Source organism: Lepisosteus oculatus, chromosome 27, assembly GCF_040954835.1.
Source record: "Lepisosteus oculatus isolate fLepOcu1 chromosome 27, fLepOcu1.hap2, whole genome shotgun sequence".
NCBI lineage: Eukaryota > Metazoa > Chordata > Actinopteri > Semionotiformes > Lepisosteidae > Lepisosteus > Lepisosteus oculatus.
The window spans coordinates 8,918,747-8,936,822 of record NC_090722.1 but is presented as its reverse complement, the minus strand read 5'-3'; the positions used below and the strand labels follow the sequence as shown (position 1 = coordinate 8,936,822).

At 37.9% G+C, this 18,076-nt stretch overlaps 2 protein-coding genes across 2 annotated transcripts in view; both read left to right on the top strand.

Annotated features, from left to right (window-relative positions):
* Positions 1-4,258: 4,258 nt before the first annotated feature.
* On the top strand, positions 4,259-6,214 carry irgq2 (immunity-related GTPase family, q2). The gene has a single exon (XM_006641643.3). The coding sequence runs from the start codon at positions 4,262-4,264 to the stop codon at positions 5,393-5,395; it is 1,134 nt and encodes a 377-aa protein (XP_006641706.3). The 5' UTR covers positions 4,259-4,261; the 3' UTR covers positions 5,396-6,214.
* Positions 6,215-7,352: 1,138 nt separating this feature from the next.
* The window catches only part of LOC102687463 (B-cell receptor CD22), a 30,808-nt gene continuing 20,084 nt past the window's right edge, over positions 7,353-18,076 (top strand). Inside the window, exons 1-6 of the mRNA XM_069184877.1 lie at positions 7,353-7,513; positions 12,045-12,123; positions 13,216-13,614; positions 14,447-14,722; positions 15,765-16,034; positions 17,535-17,807. Of these exons, the coding sequence (XP_069040978.1) occupies positions 12,084-12,123; positions 13,216-13,614; positions 14,447-14,722; positions 15,765-16,034; positions 17,535-17,807 (1,258 nt within the window). The 5' untranslated portion in view covers positions 7,353-7,513; positions 12,045-12,083. The remainder of the gene's footprint in view (positions 7,514-12,044; positions 12,124-13,215; positions 13,615-14,446; positions 14,723-15,764; positions 16,035-17,534; positions 17,808-18,076) is intronic.

The window sequence follows — 18,076 nt, the reverse complement described above, 5'->3', positions numbered from 1 at the left end:
ACTACTTTTGTTTAACTTTTCTTTGCTCCCACTGTCTATCTACAGTAGATACAGCAGGACAGTTCGGAGCTAAGGAATCATCTAGAAATCTGTAAAACACCTACAGTACCTACTATAGTTAAACTGCTTTCAGTTTGTGATGGTGACAATCGTGGCTCAAAGGATTGTAAATTTAAAGCCAGACAAAATGGTTCTACTTTCTTTTCCGGAGTTAGAGAATTACCTTTCATATCCTTTCTGATATAATTAAAATAAAAAGATTGTACTTGAGAACTCAACTTCAACAATGTGTCCCCTTTTTTAGGACATGCCACAATTTCATCTTTAGCGGTCTCAGTTCCTCTTCCTTTTGGATCAGTGTGACATATTAAATTACAACAGAGGCGTGTGACAGAATGATGAGGAGCTTCTTTGCCAACACACTATCTTGACCAGGCCCATGGATTACTGTAGAGGCAAGATGGCCACTGGGACTAACTAATACAGCTTGTTCAAGTCAGAAAAAGAAAGGCATACTGTACATTTCTAAACTCACAAAGGACTACAGTTGTCTCTGTGGCTAAGGATCTGCGCCTGTGGCTGGAAGGCTGCTAGTTCGTATCCCGCGGCCGGCAGAGGAATCCTACTCCGCTGGGCTCCTGAGCAAGACCCTGAACCCCAATGGCTGACCATTGGTGATTGGTGCAGCTATCGGGGCAGGGAGTTTTGGTTCTGTCCCACCGGTTTGATGCTTGGCTGAGCAGATGGGGGACTGGCAGTAGAGCAGGTTTGACACAGACAGAGACATTCCCATGCAGGATTCAGGCTGAGTGTCCTTCTGAAATGCAGCACTGAGGTTTTTCTGCTGCAGGAGGTTAGTTTTGAAGCCAGTGTCACTATTTTTTTCTTCTTCTCTCTAATCTATTATTGCAACCATACCACCCATGTGGTTAACCTCTCACCAAATGTCTGAGTTTCAGGCCTATTTTTGCACATCCTGACTTGTATCACGTGCTGCTTAGGTAGTCCTTTGTGTTGAAAGCTGTGTGAAGATAAGGCACAATATCTGACCACATTTGAACGTGAAGAAACAAGAAAAGTGTGCAAAGCAGGAAATTGCACTAAATCAAGCTTTTCAACAAAAATCAGAGTAATTGGACATACTCAAAAGGAAAAACACTCCCTTCGTGGCTGATGCATTATTATTCCAATGGTTGTCTTTTCATTAACTGGCCATCACTCGAAAGGCTGAAGGTTTATACAGACTGAATAAAAGGAAGAGCGAATTAGGCAACTGAGCAGATAACATTCTTTTTAAAGATACAACAGTTGACTTAGAAATTGACTGTCACCCATTGGAGAGCACAGAAGGGAGAGTAAAACTTTTCTCCCACAGTCAGACATACTGTACATGCCAGCATGCAACAGGTGCAGATGTAGGATGGTAAACAGAAGTGCCACTTCTAATTAGTGACTTACAGTGGGATTACAGGATTAGATTTAGCGTAGAGAGTCATGCACTATTATCACAGCTAAAGGCCATTATTTATAGTGTGCAAAAGACAAGCCTGCATATCCAGAATCTTTCTCTCAACAACCATTATACCTCCTATATGTATTCTGTTTAATTCAGAATCATATATTATAATGCATGTCTTTTAAAGCTGTCAGCCTCTGTGGATAAGGCGTCACAACGGCTGTGTTTCCAGATACTTTAAACTTAAGGTAAGTGTGTTGACAAATAAATGAATATGAGCTTTTAAAGAATCAGCATCCTTATTTTTAAAATGTTTTTAAAAGGATGGTGAAGTGTAAAAATGATTGCATTTGCAATTAATATTGCCTGATGGATTGAGGGATATTTTATTAAAAGCACTTCCAGAAGTGTTTTTGGCAAGGCCTGAAATTTATTTGAAGACGTCATATGCATACAACACAGAAGACAAGCTTTTCTTAAAATCATAAGCGGTAGGGTGTCAGGTCCTGCAGTTCTACAGCTGACAAACAGTCCATGATTTAATTGTTGCCCCAGATGGACAATTGTTCAAGGTCTTTTAAGATTGATGAGATAAAACAGTGGCTCCCAACTTTGGTCCTGTAGGACTTTTATGTCTTCCAACTTTTAACCCAGCTCAAATTGTTAATCACAGGCTGATTGATTTCAAGTTTGTATTTCAGGCCCTTCAAATCAGCTTTTTAAAACCTTCATGGGATTCATAATTGTTAGCAACTTTGTACTAATTAGTGGCTTTCAGAGCTACCCTTAACCAAGCTTCTCAACAAAAATCAGAGCAATTGGACCTAATCCAAAGGAAAAAGTCTCCGTTGGTGCTAGCTGCATTATTATTCCAACAGCTGTCTTTTCATAAAATGGTCACCACTCAGAGCTTTTTAGTCAGAAAGGGAGCCAATTCGCTGTTAGCAAGCTGAGCAAGACTACACCAAGTTCTACGTGCAGATGAAATTGGAAGCAATGTGCTTGGAAGCATTTTTGAAACAAGGGACTGAGTGTACAAAGAAATACTAAACAGGGAAGCAAGACAGCTACAGGAAGGAATTTTTTGTCACTTTGTCAACGGTGACAGAGGGCCTGTCCGGAATGAAAACCAACAGAGACGGGGCAAGACAAATGTCTCTCAAAGATGAACTGGCAAAGCGTTTTGTGAATTTGGACTGAAGTGATCAATATGAAAGTTATTCATATGCATATTCATATTCATATTCATATTCATATTCATATTCATATTCATATTATTATTATCATATTATATTAGATTATTGCAGCACACAAATTGTTTGCCATAATACTCATTATGTGTTTAAAGAGAGTTGACACTGTACTTACAGTACATGTTTTAGCACAGAGGTGCAGAACATGATTCAATTAGTGTGTAGACAGCACTACACTCGTTGAAATTCATTGCCAAATCAAAGAGATATATGAAGTGATATATGTCACGTCGCAGAAACAGGTGTGGCTGTGGTGTAATTGCAGTGTCTTTGTCAGAACGAATGTTCCCGATAATCAATGCTCAGTGCACATCAGTACCTTCTTGACAGATGACAAGATTTCCCTCAGATATGATTGGAATTAGGAATCAGATGCACAAACAGTAACATAAAACATTATGAGGAATCTGAGCAACCGTATTTAACACTCTTTTTTCCTAGCTGTATAAAATGTACATCACAGAGGATGTGCTCATGTTTGTGTACAGTGTATGCGTGTGTGGGTCTGTGTGTAGGTGTATGTTTGTGTACATAAATGATGAACTGCAGCTGGATGTCTGCTTAATGTCTGAACCTTGCAGATGCACAAACAGTAAAATGAGTTAGATGCTTTATGCTTTTAACCTTAAAATAGATATATGGAAAATGTAACACATTGTTCTCTTTTTTTTATATGTGATATAATGTCAGTTAATTAAGGAAGTCTTTTTGGCGTGACACTGAATTTATAGCACTGTAATTAATCCTAAAATATGTGACTAGAGACATATATTTATAAATGTGTTCTGGAAGACATAAGGAAGAGTTGCTCATATGCAATGGTGCATAAGATCACGTCATACTGGAGCACTGTGTCAGTTCAGCGTTGCATGATTCCTTCCATCTGTTTTTTAAATTCAGTTTCTAAATGAATAGGCAGTTGAATGTTCAATCTAGACCATAAAATGGAACACAATGTAGAATTAAAATAGTACTCCTCAACGAAAGAAAAAAAACACTATCCCACCAAACACCAAAAAACACAAAATTAAAAATGAAAAAAAAAATGGTTAGCATTCCTGATTCGCAACCATAACAGCTTAAAATAAACATTAAAAGCAAAGAAAAAATGCAGTGGGATCTAATAAATTCTGCTGATATTTCTTTAGGTTGACCACTATATATTTTCATTTTCTTTTTACAGTTCCTTATTAGTTTCATTTAATGAAAATGATAGAGAAGCTAACAGCTCTCTCATACCAGACATATGCTGTGCACTAGAATTCTTTAATTATTTGATAACTAATGAGAGATTGCATGGGACAATTGTTAAATGTGCTCATCACAGAATGGCAAACATTGACCTTTGATATTAGTGGTTAATCAGGATTAAATAACAGTTGCTTTTGTTTATTAATTATTCTTTAAAACCCTTACAGAAGTGACTTGATTGACAGCTTGTAGACTGAAATATCCATGCAATCAATTTGTTCACATTTGTCTATGACATACAATACGTGAGAATCAGAAGGACTAAGAATTTGCTCTTTCTGAAATGTTTATTTTTAGGTTCATGATGGCTGAAGTGTTGAAGAACAGCAAAGTTCTCCAGACTATTAAGGACTCCCTGGATAAGAATACCATGTCTGACATCAAAGCCACTCTGGAGGACTTGCTGAGCAATTGTCTTAACATTGCAGTGATTGGTAAGAGAGTGCCAGAGAAGATGACTTTCATTAACTCGCTCAGAGGCTTGGGGGATGATGATGTAGGGGCAGCCCATGCTGGTCCTGCCGATACCAACAAAGAACCTATAATGTATCCTCACCCCCAACACTCAGATGTACGAATCTGGGATCTGTCCATGCCTGAGAGCAATGAATGTAATCCCAATGAATATCTGGAAACAGTGAAGGTCAATCGCTATTGTTCCCTCATTTTCACCGTGTCTGAGCGTTTGGCAGTGGCCTGTGCTGCCTTATGGAAGGAGCTTCACAAAGGCGAGAAGGAGCTTTACTTCATCCTGCTTACATCTGTGACGGATTCGTCTGATTCATTACTGGAGAAGAAGAGGTCCATCATGGAGAGTTTTAAGAATCAGGGGGTGAAAAGTCCTCAGGTGTTCCTAGTTTCAAGCTCAGCCCTGCACCAGCTGGAGTTCATGGACCTCCTGGAAGCCATGGAAAAGAATATTCCGGAGCTAAGGATGAATGCCCTGCTTTTCTCTCTCCCAACCTTTTCTGTGCCGATCCTTAAGAAGAAGAGAGCTGCTTTCAAAGCTGTGGTGTGGACAGCGGCGTCTCTGTCAGGAGGAGCATCCACCATTCCCCTCCCAACAGTGTCTTCTGTTCTTGACGTCAACATGTTGATGAAGATCTTGAACAAGGCCCGCGACTCCTTCGGCCTGGACAATAAGTCCCTGGAGAGGCTTGCCAAGCAGGCGCGCCTGCCTGTGGCAGAACTCGAGTCAGCCCGGACCTCGGAGCTGTCGATTGAGATCAGCAAACTTGTGATCCAGAGGAAGCTGGCCCTGGCGGAGAAGGAGAGGAGCCTGGGTGCCAAACTTGTAGATACTGCTCTCACTGGTTCGGTGAAATCCATGACAAAGTCATTCACGACCATGTACTTCATGCTGACAGCTTCGTTGGACGAGCTGGAGGAGGATGCAGTGAGAGTGTTGCGGAAAGCCTATGGGGATAATTATTAGGAGCTTTGCATTAATTGGCCATTGATCCATTGGCCAATGGTATCTTTCCTATTATTCAGTGCTCAGTGCACGCTGGTGCAACATCCTTTGTGTGTGTGCATTTTTCTTAAATACTCCAATTTTCTCCCCCTTTCTCAGGACATGCTAGGTTGATTAATCGGTGTTTCTCATTGTGTATGCTTACCATGCGCTTGCATCTGCATTCCACAAATTGATGTCCCACCCAGAATATGGTCCTCTTATGTACCCTGTGATTGCAGGATGGGCTTCTGGTTGTTTGCCGTGACCCTTATCAGGAATACGTTTCTTGTATAATGGATGGTTGGATACTAAATCTCATTTGATCTTATCCTGTTTTCCATCCATGCACTATGTGTAAAATTGCACTAGTTCCTGCATTGTCCTTCCAATTGTTCTTCCTGGATTGGAGGGAACATTGTATTCTAATTGTTAAAGGAAGTTAAGTTTTTTTTTTTGGCCCAGAAAAGAAAAGATGTAAAGATGTCCAGCAATAACAGTATTCATAGGTATTGGGGTATTCAAAATGCACTGTGAATAACCACTGAAGTAACAGGTCGGAAAAATATTCACAACTCTTTACTGTCTTCTTCAAACTGCAAACCACAAACACTGTTAAAGGTATTTTATGGTGGCAGTAATGGAGACTCAGTTTCATTAAACATCCCTTTGAGTATTATGCTAACCTTGTGATCCAGCTAGACTCCTCTAAACAGGAAGATTTTAGCTAACTGTGGCTTACATTGTACTATAAAACTATAAAACCTGAACTATAAAACTGTGCATTATCATATGTGTAATAAAAAGAATTACTGTATATCGGCTGAGAGACATTTTGATTCGCTTGTTCAAGTTTTTAAAAAGGGAATCATATTATCAGTAATAAAACATTGCTTACTGAACGTGAATGAAGTATATTTCAAAAGCAGTGGAGCATGATTCCTCCCACTCTTAGTTTGCTGTGCAGAAAAATGTCAGGGCAGACAGCAGAAACTGATAAGGACAAAGTATATTCATGTTACTGATGGAGACTGAATTATTGCCACCTATTGCCATTAACTGACAGTTGCTAAAATTAATGAGTTTTCTGTATCAATTTCATCACTGGGATTAATCTCCAGCAATGCTCTTGTAGAGCTGGACTGCAACAGCTGGGGAAAAGTATTTCACTAAAACTACAATAGGAGTGTCTGCAACAGTGATTTGAACTCACAACCCACCAATTAAAAGACCAGAGATTACACACTAAACTATACTGCCAGCAGTAATACAAGCAGGACACATACGTTCAGTAACAATACAATTTCAAAAATGACTGTATGTTTTGGTTCCTGACTAAACCACATTGATACAGTCCAAACAGTAAGTTAAAAGTACTGACAATTTAAAATTATAGAGAGACATAGAGAGACAGCCAAGAACTACAAATTGTATGACACCCTCATTTCTTGTATTACTGTACAGAGGCCTAGTTGATGAAGTTTTGTCTTTTGGAAATCAAATATCTACTGTATGTGAGAGGACATCCAAAATCCATGACTGGCACTGGACATTATTTTCCAACACTTCATATTGGTTTATGAGCTGGTTGTAGAAGTTTAAATAGAGACTCAACTAGGAATAGTTGTATTTTATGGACATATTGGCCTATTGAATAAAAAGCCTGTGAGAAAGAGAAACTGAAAGAATCCTTGTCAGAATTAGAAATGACAGGTCAGTATGAAACAAGAGGTCTGATTAACTCATGTTAGATGATGAGGTGCTGCAGGCTTTAGAGTGACACTCATCTCTAAAGACTACCAACTGTGTGCTTAGCCTTCCTGTGAGTATAGCTGCCTATCAGCTGTGATTGAAGCCACTGTTGATAATTAAGTGTGAGATGGGGAAGCAAAAGTCTTAGCCAGTCACTTGTGAACTATACCAGGAAGCCAAAGTTTCAGCCTGAAAAGCTTTTTCTTTGCGCCATTAAACATGCAAAGCTAAACAGAAAAAGGGTTCCTCCTTTTGTTGAGCAAGATGCAGTATTGTTGGTCCAAACATTTTCACCCAGCATCACCAGTGATAAAATAAGATTTGCGAGCTGTACCAGACAAGTTAGAGGTAAGTTAAAGTTCATGGTTCTTCTTATTCTCGTTGATGTCACTGTAGCTAACTGTAGTACATTTTCCAAGTCTCACATTTTCTTTATAAATCCTCTATCAGAACCAATGAAAGGCGTATTAGATAGAAACAGTCTATGCTTCATGATAATAAGATAAACATGCTTGCTGTACCGTAGGTCAGGGCAGTGATATGGTTGTTAGTGCTGCAGCTTCATGACTCTTGGATCCAGAATTTGACTAAACAAATTGTTGTTTTTTTGCAAAAGTCTTCGACATTCATGGTTACAATACATTATATGTATGTTATGAAAATCAAGAATTTACTCCAGTTATGTTTTGTACTATCATAAACAACATTGACTAATACAGAGTTTTTACAGTTTAAGGAGCAAATGTTCATTAATGTGATCACAGCAACTCCAGCTTAAACTGTAAATATGGAGTACTGTGGCTAATACATCACTTTTACCAATCAAATCTAATTGATTTATTGACTTATTGACTAATTCTAATGATAAATAAATGTATTTATCTAATTTTGTTAGAAGTGTAAATTTGCACATTAGTGTGTCTCAGAAGAATTTGAAATAAACCAGAACTTGTGACAAAGGTCCCCTAAACTGTGAGAAACTGAAGACAAATTACAACCCAATATCCTCAAGACTGACACAAACAGAAAAATGCAGCTGGGCAGCAGTGATGCGGATCTACTGTGAAAACAGTGAAAAAGAGGTGTGTGTGTGTGTTATTCATCTTGGTTTTACTGCTGTGCATGCTGAAGGTGAGGAGCTCCAGGATGATGGCATAGAGTTTACAGTAGACCAAAAAGCTTATAGTGACACTGCAACAAGAATACTTTGCACTTTTCAATTTAAGACATAACCCAGAGGGAGTGTTTTATTTTGGGATAAGATCCTGTCCTGTTTTTCATGCAGACACATGCTGAGCAATGCACCCATTCATGCACTAGAGCATCCATGCACTATTATACAGTGGCTTGTTTCTGTGTTTTAAAAATGATTTTAATGTAGAAAGTACTCTTTCAGCTTAAATTACTGTACCTCATGCTAGACTTGTCAACTCATCAAGAAGACCAACTGTCTTACTAAGTGTGTGGAGGATAAAGACCTCTGTAATTTCCAATATTTAGGACTAAAATTCATGCTAATTCACTTTTAGTCAAGGTGTAGCTCGAGTTATTTATTAAAATGTGTGAGTATGAATTTCACTGTAATATACAGCATTTGTTTGTCATTAAAATATTAATATTAATAATCGCAAATAAGTAAGATGCAAGGCAGGATAAAAACTATCTGGCAATATTATCTGTTCTCTGTTCATGTTAAAAGTGACTTACTTTGGCTTTGCATTGATTTAATTTCGCTAGAGTATTTCGCTAGAGCAATCTTAGTGAAATGCCTTTCTAAAAGGTACAGTTTAGATTTGAAACTGGAACCTACCCATATAACAGAACCCTAACTTCAGAGTGCTGCCCTGATGCAGAATGGATTGGGTTTGTTGAGGTTTTGTTATTCAATGCTTTTTAAATGGTCTTTTCTGTGATTTCCTATGGTTTTAATATGCTTTACCATATAAGATCACTTTATATACCATATACAATTTCTAGTATTAGGAATTTGTCTTTTTGCAGACCCCAGCTTGCTCTCCATTAGACACACAGGCACACAGACAGGGAGAGAATCTTGGGATCAGAGCGCAGGGTCAGCCATTTGTACGGCCATTTGTACGGTGCCCCTGGAGCAGCTGGGGTTAAGGGCCTTGCTCGGGAGCCCAACGGAGTAGGATTCCTCTGCCAGCCGTGGGATTTGAACCAGCAACCTTCCAGCCACAGGCACAGATCCTTAGCCACAGTCCCACCGCTCCGCCCACAGTTTTTTTTTATTTTAATTTATTTTATCCGGTCCGCCAATAGATAGTATATTGGACCCTGCGTGAGGCTAGAATATAGGGTAGAAGGAGAAGGGAAAATCCAGTAATCAAAATCCCGATCGTTGAGCAAATCTGTAGTGGAAGTAGGGCTAAGATCTGTTCTCCAAAAGGTCAATAATCACTGGAGAGAACTAACTAAGGAAAGAGTAGGGTTTTGTGAGTGATTCCTCAATAGTGACCATGGAGTAGTGCGGTTGATGGGCTTGAGTAGGGAGGAAAGTGGAAAGTGGTTGGATAATAGATTAATTGTGGTGAACAGTGCACATTGGAATGTGGTAGTGAGTGCGTGGCTGCGTGGTGACTCTGACACAAGAGAGGTTTCTGATGAAAGTATATCAGGGCCAGAATTTCTAAACCAGTGATGCACTGAATGACAGGGGATGCCACATTGAGGAAATGTTGTTCTTAAGATTAGAAATGTCCAAAAGTTCAGTCCATGTTGAAAAGAAGACAAAAGAACATTTAGAATGCTAAGCCCTTTTCATTTATGAGCTAAAGGTATGACATCTATTCAGCTCACATGTGAAACAACCTACATTTTCTTTCTGACTACTTTTTTGGAATTAACTTTTGTACAGTATGTTTCTTTGCATCCAACCTGCAGAAACAGCAGAATGTTAAATTGAGTTCTTGAATGCATGTGGAAATTAAAGATCTCGTTACAATATTAGTGTAATCCTCACGCTCTAACTCCATTTCATTCCCGACATTGTATAATAATATTTACAAATACTGTACATTCACCTGCAATCTGCTTTGGACCTTACACATGTTCTAACAAAATGAAGAAATGAAACAGGAATTACCCTCTGGGTGGATTCCTCTCAAGTATGAACTGTGATATTGTTAGACCAGTTTAACTTTTAGGTCACAGCTGTAAGCAGAGCAAATCACAATTTGGGATTGTGTTTTTCAACAAGAGTAATAACAAATTTAATAAGGCAGTACCTCCATTTAAGACCTTCAAGAAGATCAAGGCTGGCAGACTAGTTCTTGAGTAAAATAAATGAACAATTCTGAAATCTTTTATTTAAAACCTGTTTATTTTGTGATTGCAAAGAGTCAGGTTTTGTGCAAAGAGACAGGTTTTGATTTTCACCTACTTTATGTTCATTTATTACGCAATTTAAATATGCAGTAGCTTTGGCTCAATACAAAATATGACTGTTTGAGTGCAATCTCAATTCTGTGAGCTGTAAGTGAACAGTCTAGTCAAATGAGTGGTTAGTTATTCTGAAAGAAGATTCCGTTGCAGTGTGTCTCCTTTTATCACTGTCTGTGACAGCTGTGCCCAGGCTGGTTAACCAAAATGATTCACACACATCTGTTCTTGTCCAAAGAAGCCACCATAAGTGAGAAGAAAGTAACATCTTCACTTTACAGTTAAAAGATCCAATGCAACTATATGGAAAGTATGTAAGGTTACAGATGAGAGGGGGCATTTCTGAGTCAAAGTCAAAGTAATTACCAGCAAAAGCATTTTTTCCTTCAACTGAAAAGAATTTATTCTTCTGAACTGAAACGACAACTCCAATATACATTAGATCCTCAAATGTCTGGCTTGTTGACTCAGATGCAGTTTTGTGATCACCGTTTTGTGAAAACCCTGGAAAAAGTACCGCTTATTGATAGCCAGAGTTGTTTAGCTGGTCAACACAGGCTTTGAGGGTATTCAGGATGTCATTAAACCTCCAAGAATATGTGGAATTTTTGCTGTTTACATTCTTCTCTTCATCTGTTGTATAACATTTCAAAAGATGTTGAAGCTAGGTGGCATGAAAATGACAATATTGGTCAGTTTTCAACCCAGTTGTTTTAGTAATTTAGGCATGCTTATGTATAGAGCATTATGAGATTTCTAACGGCATTAAGAGACTTTGAAAATTCTCAACATTTTGTAACTTGTCAAATGCTAGGAGTTCCAGCAAGGAGTTTAACCATTGTTAATTGAAGTACTGAATAACACTTAGAAATATTTAAAATGGTGTGGAGATGATCACACACCTTAGCTTTAGTTAATATCATTAACTTACACTTGGGAAAGCCCATCTCCTAATTTTGAGTTGTCCAGTGTGTTGGGATCAATCAATGAGTTAAACTAAGATTGACTATGAAACAAAAAAAGCACTTTTATATAAACTATATATAGGGTTAACCCTATCTTAAAATCTGTTTTCTATAGAAAATTAGGGGAAACCTATAAGGCAAATAGGCAAATTACAACCCACACACAGAATAAAACAAACAAAACACCAATAACTATGACTGTGCATTGGTTTTCAATGGGCGAAAGTGTTTTTTCTTTAGTTATTCCTTTATCTTTCAGTGAATAATCTTAATAATCTTGCCATTTCATACATTATAATGAATGGCCATTTATGTCAGATGTCTCTGAGTGTAAGATGAAACTCTTATTACAGTGTTTTACTCCCTAAGAATCACACCTTCTGCAATTTCACAGACCACACTTTTGGCATCGTAAGTTTAGAGTTTATCTGGGCTGTGTGGATCAAGCTATCATACGTTTCACATCTTAGTGAACTTGACAGTCTGATTCAAAATAAATGTTTCTTTTTTAGGTCCTGAGTGATTAAAACTCAAGAGCGAGGAAAAGAAAAATGATTCACTTCTTGTTGATAATGCTGTGCCTGTTTCATGGTAAGTTGAAATCAAAATGGTAATGGATAATGGTCAGTGTTTTCTAAGTGGATAGTTAGATAGGAGCTGTTTGCCAACTGTAGCTTTAAAAAGGCATAAGGAAGCAATCCATAAATGGGTATATAATGAATGACATTACAGCAAAACTCTTAAAACCCTATTACTTAAATCCACTGAACTTTTGTAGTCCAGTTTTTGTATTTTCTTACAATCTTTGTTCACATCAAATTATTTTCATCATTAATATTGATTTTCTGAGAGAAGTTCTCCAGAAGACCCATGACATTCTGTTCTCTTCCATAAGAGCTAGTAGAGATTTTGACAGCATGTTAGATCTGTGCTAAAACCTTCTTTAAAATACATTTTTATTGAGGTTGTTTACCAGGGTCTTTCCTGCCTTTGTATCCAATGTACTTCAAAGTTGTTTTATTTCACTGTTAAAAATCTTGAGCTGTTCTTTTTCCACTGTTTCTTAAGAAACAGATTTTTTATATTACTCATCTTAACAAAAACATTTTAGCAAGTGCATCATTGTAAAAGACAGTTTTCTTCCCAGTTTTCTTCCCAGCTGACATAGTGGTTAATTAATAGTTAAATAAAATGTATTACGTTTATTGCTAATAGGTGTATAAAACTGTTTAGTAAAATTAGTTTGTATTAAAAAGCAAATGGAAAAATATTTTCCCTACTATTAACAAACATTTCTCACTTAAGAACATATATTATTTGAAATATGTTCTGTCATTAAAGTGGTGTTGCATTCTTATAATATCAAAAATAAATACTTTAATATTGTAATTACTAACAGTACCCAGCCTCCTACACAACATGTCCTGAAAGCAAAAAACAAAGCTACAGCACTGGAGATCACTCCATAGATTAACACACATTTAAATGGAGAGAAACATTTGTGACTTCAAAATGCTATTGCTTTTTTGCATTTTCTATTTGATTTTTATCATTTTGTGCTGCATAACACACAACGAGTCCAATAACTAGATGCCTGTGGAAGTATGTTGCTTGGAGAGAATGAAAAGAATTTGATTCATTTTACAAACAACCATTAAATTGTTTTGTCTTTTTACTTCAAAGATTCCTTTTCCCGTTTAAAAATTCCAAATACCACCATATCAGTGGATGAGAGCTCTTGTGTAGTAGTGCCATGCTTCTTTAAACCAATGAATAAAATACAGTCTCAAGAAAACCATCAGCGCATCATATGGTTTAAGGATGCAATATACAATAACGAGAAGAAGGATTTTGAGGGAACAATTGTATTCAGCGATATCATATCATCTGTGGACCCAGAATTTGCCAGACGTGTTGAATACCTTGGTGACCTTAATTTTATAAGAAAGGCTGAAACCTTTACACCCTGTGATGTAAAGCTGAGTGATTTGAGAAAAGAAGATACTGGAAAGTATTCATTCAGGTACTATGTGGGTTCTACTTACAAGTGGATGAGCGATGGAGTTCTGCTTACAGTCAAAGGTAAGTCATTTGCTAGGCATATCCATTACAGTTCAGAACAACTTAAAATAAAGTAGCAATATCATGATAACTGACTTTAAGTTTTTAACACACGTGTTAGATTCCTAGCCTGGGCTAAATGTTTGGAGAACAATTATCTAATGCATGCCTGACTATGGATTCATTTATAATTAATATCTCACCACTTACAGTTGTATAACCCTAAAACAAGTAGAATGAATTTGTCCTCCCAAAGAAGAAATCTCATAAAACCTCCACTTACATAGGATTTTGTGTGCTCTTTGGAAGGATTCTCCTTTTATTCCAGTTTGTGTGCTGATGTATTCCTTATTCCCCAATGAAGAAAAAAAACATTTTAGATTATAATCTGTGAATTGAGTTATAATAACAACAAGTAGAAGGTCCCACTATCAATATTGTACAAATATTAATAGGAAATGATATTGTCTTTGAATTCTTTAAATCTACTCCATGGTAAATATCCAGAACAGGAGTACATTCTATTTTGTGAGGTAAAAAAGTAAAATTAATCATACTATTGAAGTAACTTTATTCCATTTACTTTTAAGATATTTATTTGATTGCATAAAGCAGGAACATGACTACATCACTGGAAACTCAAGTCTACCTAAAGGCAGCATTTCATAGTTAAACTTCACATTCATTATTTTAATTTTCCTTTCATTGAAAAAATGTCCTGTTTTCTAATGTTCTCTTTTTAATGAACAACTTAAGCAGTCAAACATAAACTGGGAACAGAAATTGTGTGTTCAAAATATGATATCCCTCAGTCCAATCCAACAGCTCTTTTTGTTTTCAATTTTTTTTTAAGAAAACCCTTGTAGCATTAGTCTTGAGGGAAACCCGGTCAGCCATGAGGGAAAAAACATCAGCTTGACTTGTAGAACTAAAGGCTCTTGTAATAAGGGTCTCCAGTGGCAATACCCTCCAGATGGTATACAGAATCCAACAGAAGTGGAACAAGGCTCTAAGGTTAGATATCTGACCTTTACTCCAACATGGAAGAGCCATCAGAAGACCCTTTCATGTCAAATTCAGGGAAGCAAAGATGAGTGTGCTGCCAGGTCCATCACATTGAACATTACATGTGAGTACAATGGTGTATGTTGCTTGTGCAAAGGTGTTTCCATAAACATGGAACAAAAGCTGCAACTACTAATGCATTCATTCATATTCATAAATAGTGTGGTGGGCTTTTAAAAGGATGCAGTTACAAGAATGGCCAGTAGAGGATTCAATAAGTCTGGTATTCTGTTGTAAGGTAGAGATGAGTTCCTGATATTGGAATGTTAACATCCTGTTTTGTGATTTGGAATAATTAGTGAGAATGCAACTCAGCTGAGAGGAGGGAAAGACTTTGTAAGTTTTGAAGACCTTGAAAGTGCTTTAGAAGTTTAATATAAGCTGGGATTGTTTGGTAAACTGAAATGATCTTGCATGATGAAGTGGTAGATTTGTTGTGTGCACATTTGTCCAGGGTAGATATCGACTCCCAGTGCAACAAAAGAAATGCCAGAGGTGTGTTGAATCCTCCTTCAGGAAACAGGCTCTGCTCTGGATGGTCCAACCTCTAGTAAGCAGGAAAATCTGCAAGGGGCTATAAGTAGTGAATTGAACTGTTGGATTGAAAGGAGTGTGGTGGGTTTAACTGGAACCCAACCAGTATGACACCACCAGGAACAATTCTGGCTATGAAACATTAGAGAGAAGTGAAATCTGCTACTATGGGAAGTGCCCAGGACTGTCTGGACCATGGCTGATCCACCATCACCCATCAGTGACACTGTGAACCCTCATAGCTATGTCTGTTATGCAGGAAGTTGATACCCTGATAGACAAACCTGCAGTAGGCTTTTTTTATTGACGTTGTCTTGTAACCAGCTTGTAACTGTAGAGGTCAGTATTTCACCACATTTGTATAAGGACAGCCATCTTTGAACTGGCCTTGGCATCCCCGCAGAGAGGAATGGGCTCACGATGAAGCACTTTTACTGTGGATTTATGCTCCTTTTATAATTATTTCATGCTTTCACTGTCCTTTACTGTTTATGGAATGCAATGATATACCATTACAGATGTAACTGATGAATCAACAGTAAAATATATTTTATGAATTTATCTACTTACAGTTGCCCCTCAAGTGGTAAGAGTAAAAACTGACAAACCCATCTCTGAAATAATAGAAGACAGCAGGGTGACACTGGTCTGTGAAGTGGAGGCTGCTAACCCAAATGTCACCATTTACCACTGGTACACGGATGGCGTTTTAAGGAAAAATGACACCTTCTCCACCATAGTGTTTCAAAACATTTCCAGACATGACTCTGGAGAATATTACTGTATAGCTTTCAACCAGGTGGGAAATGGAACATCGGAAGCCTTCTCTCTGGATGTGCTATGTGAGTAATAATATGCAGTACAATAATGGTCATGATAAACCACTTTTCATCTAAACCTCATCCCTCCCTGATCCCACATATTGGAACGAACCCACTTCTGTCAGCACTGAATTACCCATCTGTGTGACATGTGGCAGCCATTCGGCTCCAACAGTCCGAGTAAAAAACAAGTCTGATGAAATAAGAAAGTCTTTTAGCAATCTAATTGGGAGGAAACTTGGGGTGGTCAGAATGTAAAAAAGCAAAGTGGTCATTATCTGGAACACTAGAGCTTCTGGTCTTAGTAACAGTGCATGGGATCTCTTGGAACCAAGTAATCAGGGTTAAGAATCCTATGCATGACTGATAGGTCAGCTTAATATCTTATACAAATAATGGTGCAGTCTACAACCCATTGTCTCCATTCAACTTATTAGAGGACAGTTTTTACTAATTTTGGTCCAAGGGGAGGCATGCCACTAACTGGTCCACAAACACGCCTTACTGCAGCAAACTGGTTTTACATCCCAGTAGAGATTCATCCTCAGCTTCAGAACCCATTAAACACATGAAAAAGGCTGCAAAATTTCCATGTTTATATTGCATACAATAAATCAATAGAATATAATCAATGACACTGAATATACCGCACACAGTGGACCTACCTAGTCATTTGTGGGATAAAATACCACCCCTGAAAACCACATGATATGCATGTGGGAAATATTTGCAAGCTAAATCGATCCCATTCTTCTAGCAGGATCATCATCAGTGGAGGTTTTGTCTATGATAATTGCCCACAACTATATCACCTTGCAATTTACAACTGGAAACCCACTGAAGCTCAGCAGGTGTGAGTCTGGCCAGTACCTGGATGGGAGACAACCTGGGAAAGCTGAGGTTGCAGCTGGAAGAGGTGTTAGTGGAGCCAGTAGGGAGCACTCACCCTTCTGTCTGTGCCCCAGTGTAGTGATAGTGACACTATACTGTACAAAAGATGCTATCCTTTGGATGAGACATAAAACAGAGGTCCTCTGTGGTCATTAAAAATCCCAGGGTGTTTCTCAAAAAGAATAGGGGTGTTACCCTGGCATCCTGGCCAAATTTCCCCCTGGACTTTTCCAATCATGGCCTCCTTATAACCTCCATCTATAAACTGGCTTCATCATTCTGTTCTCCTTCCCACTGAGAGCTACTGTATGGGGAGCGTACTTGCACACTATGGCTGCTGTCGCATCATCCAGGTGGTACTGTACATTGGTGGTGGAGGGGAGTCCCCATTACCTGTAAAGAGCTTTAAGTGGAGTGTCCAGAAAAGCACTATATAAGTGTAATAATTATTTTTATTAACTGCAGTAAGGGTATCAGGTGGTAAGAATGCTGTATCTGATATAATCAACCCCAATTTAGTTTGGTTTCTGTTCTGTTCATAACATATACAGTAAAGTGTATAACTTGGGAAAAAATATGCTTTCTCTCCTTCAGTGTGTGATGTGTTTTAACTCTCTTTTACTTCATCAGACAAACCTAAAAACACCAGCATTAAGGAGTCTCCAGACTTACCTAAGGAATTAACAGAAGGCGTGGATGTGAAGATGGTCTGTCTTTTTGAAACCGGAAATCCAAGCACTGTCACCATCACATGGTACAAGAATGACAAAGTCATCAGTGGAAAAGACTCAAACCTCAACATCAACAATATAACTTATACAAATAATGAAGATAAATACAAGTGTGAAGTTAAAAATGCAGTCGGGATGGATGTATCAGACATAGTACAATTAAGAGTTTTATGTAGGTATCCCTTTCTTATCTTTCACTTTGTGTGGAATAATAACACCCTGTTTTCTCAGTCGATATACTGTGCATAAATATATGTCCTTGACTTATTTTAAATAAGTTTTAAATTAGTCCATGGGCACAACATACAAGTATATAGTTTAATTTTTTAGAAAGTGAGTATGAAGATCAAAGGTCTCTCCAAGTCAAGAATTCTTAATTTTATCCCTTCCAGTCATGATTGTATCGATTTTTCTGTCACTGTTTCTTGGCAGTGATTCAAA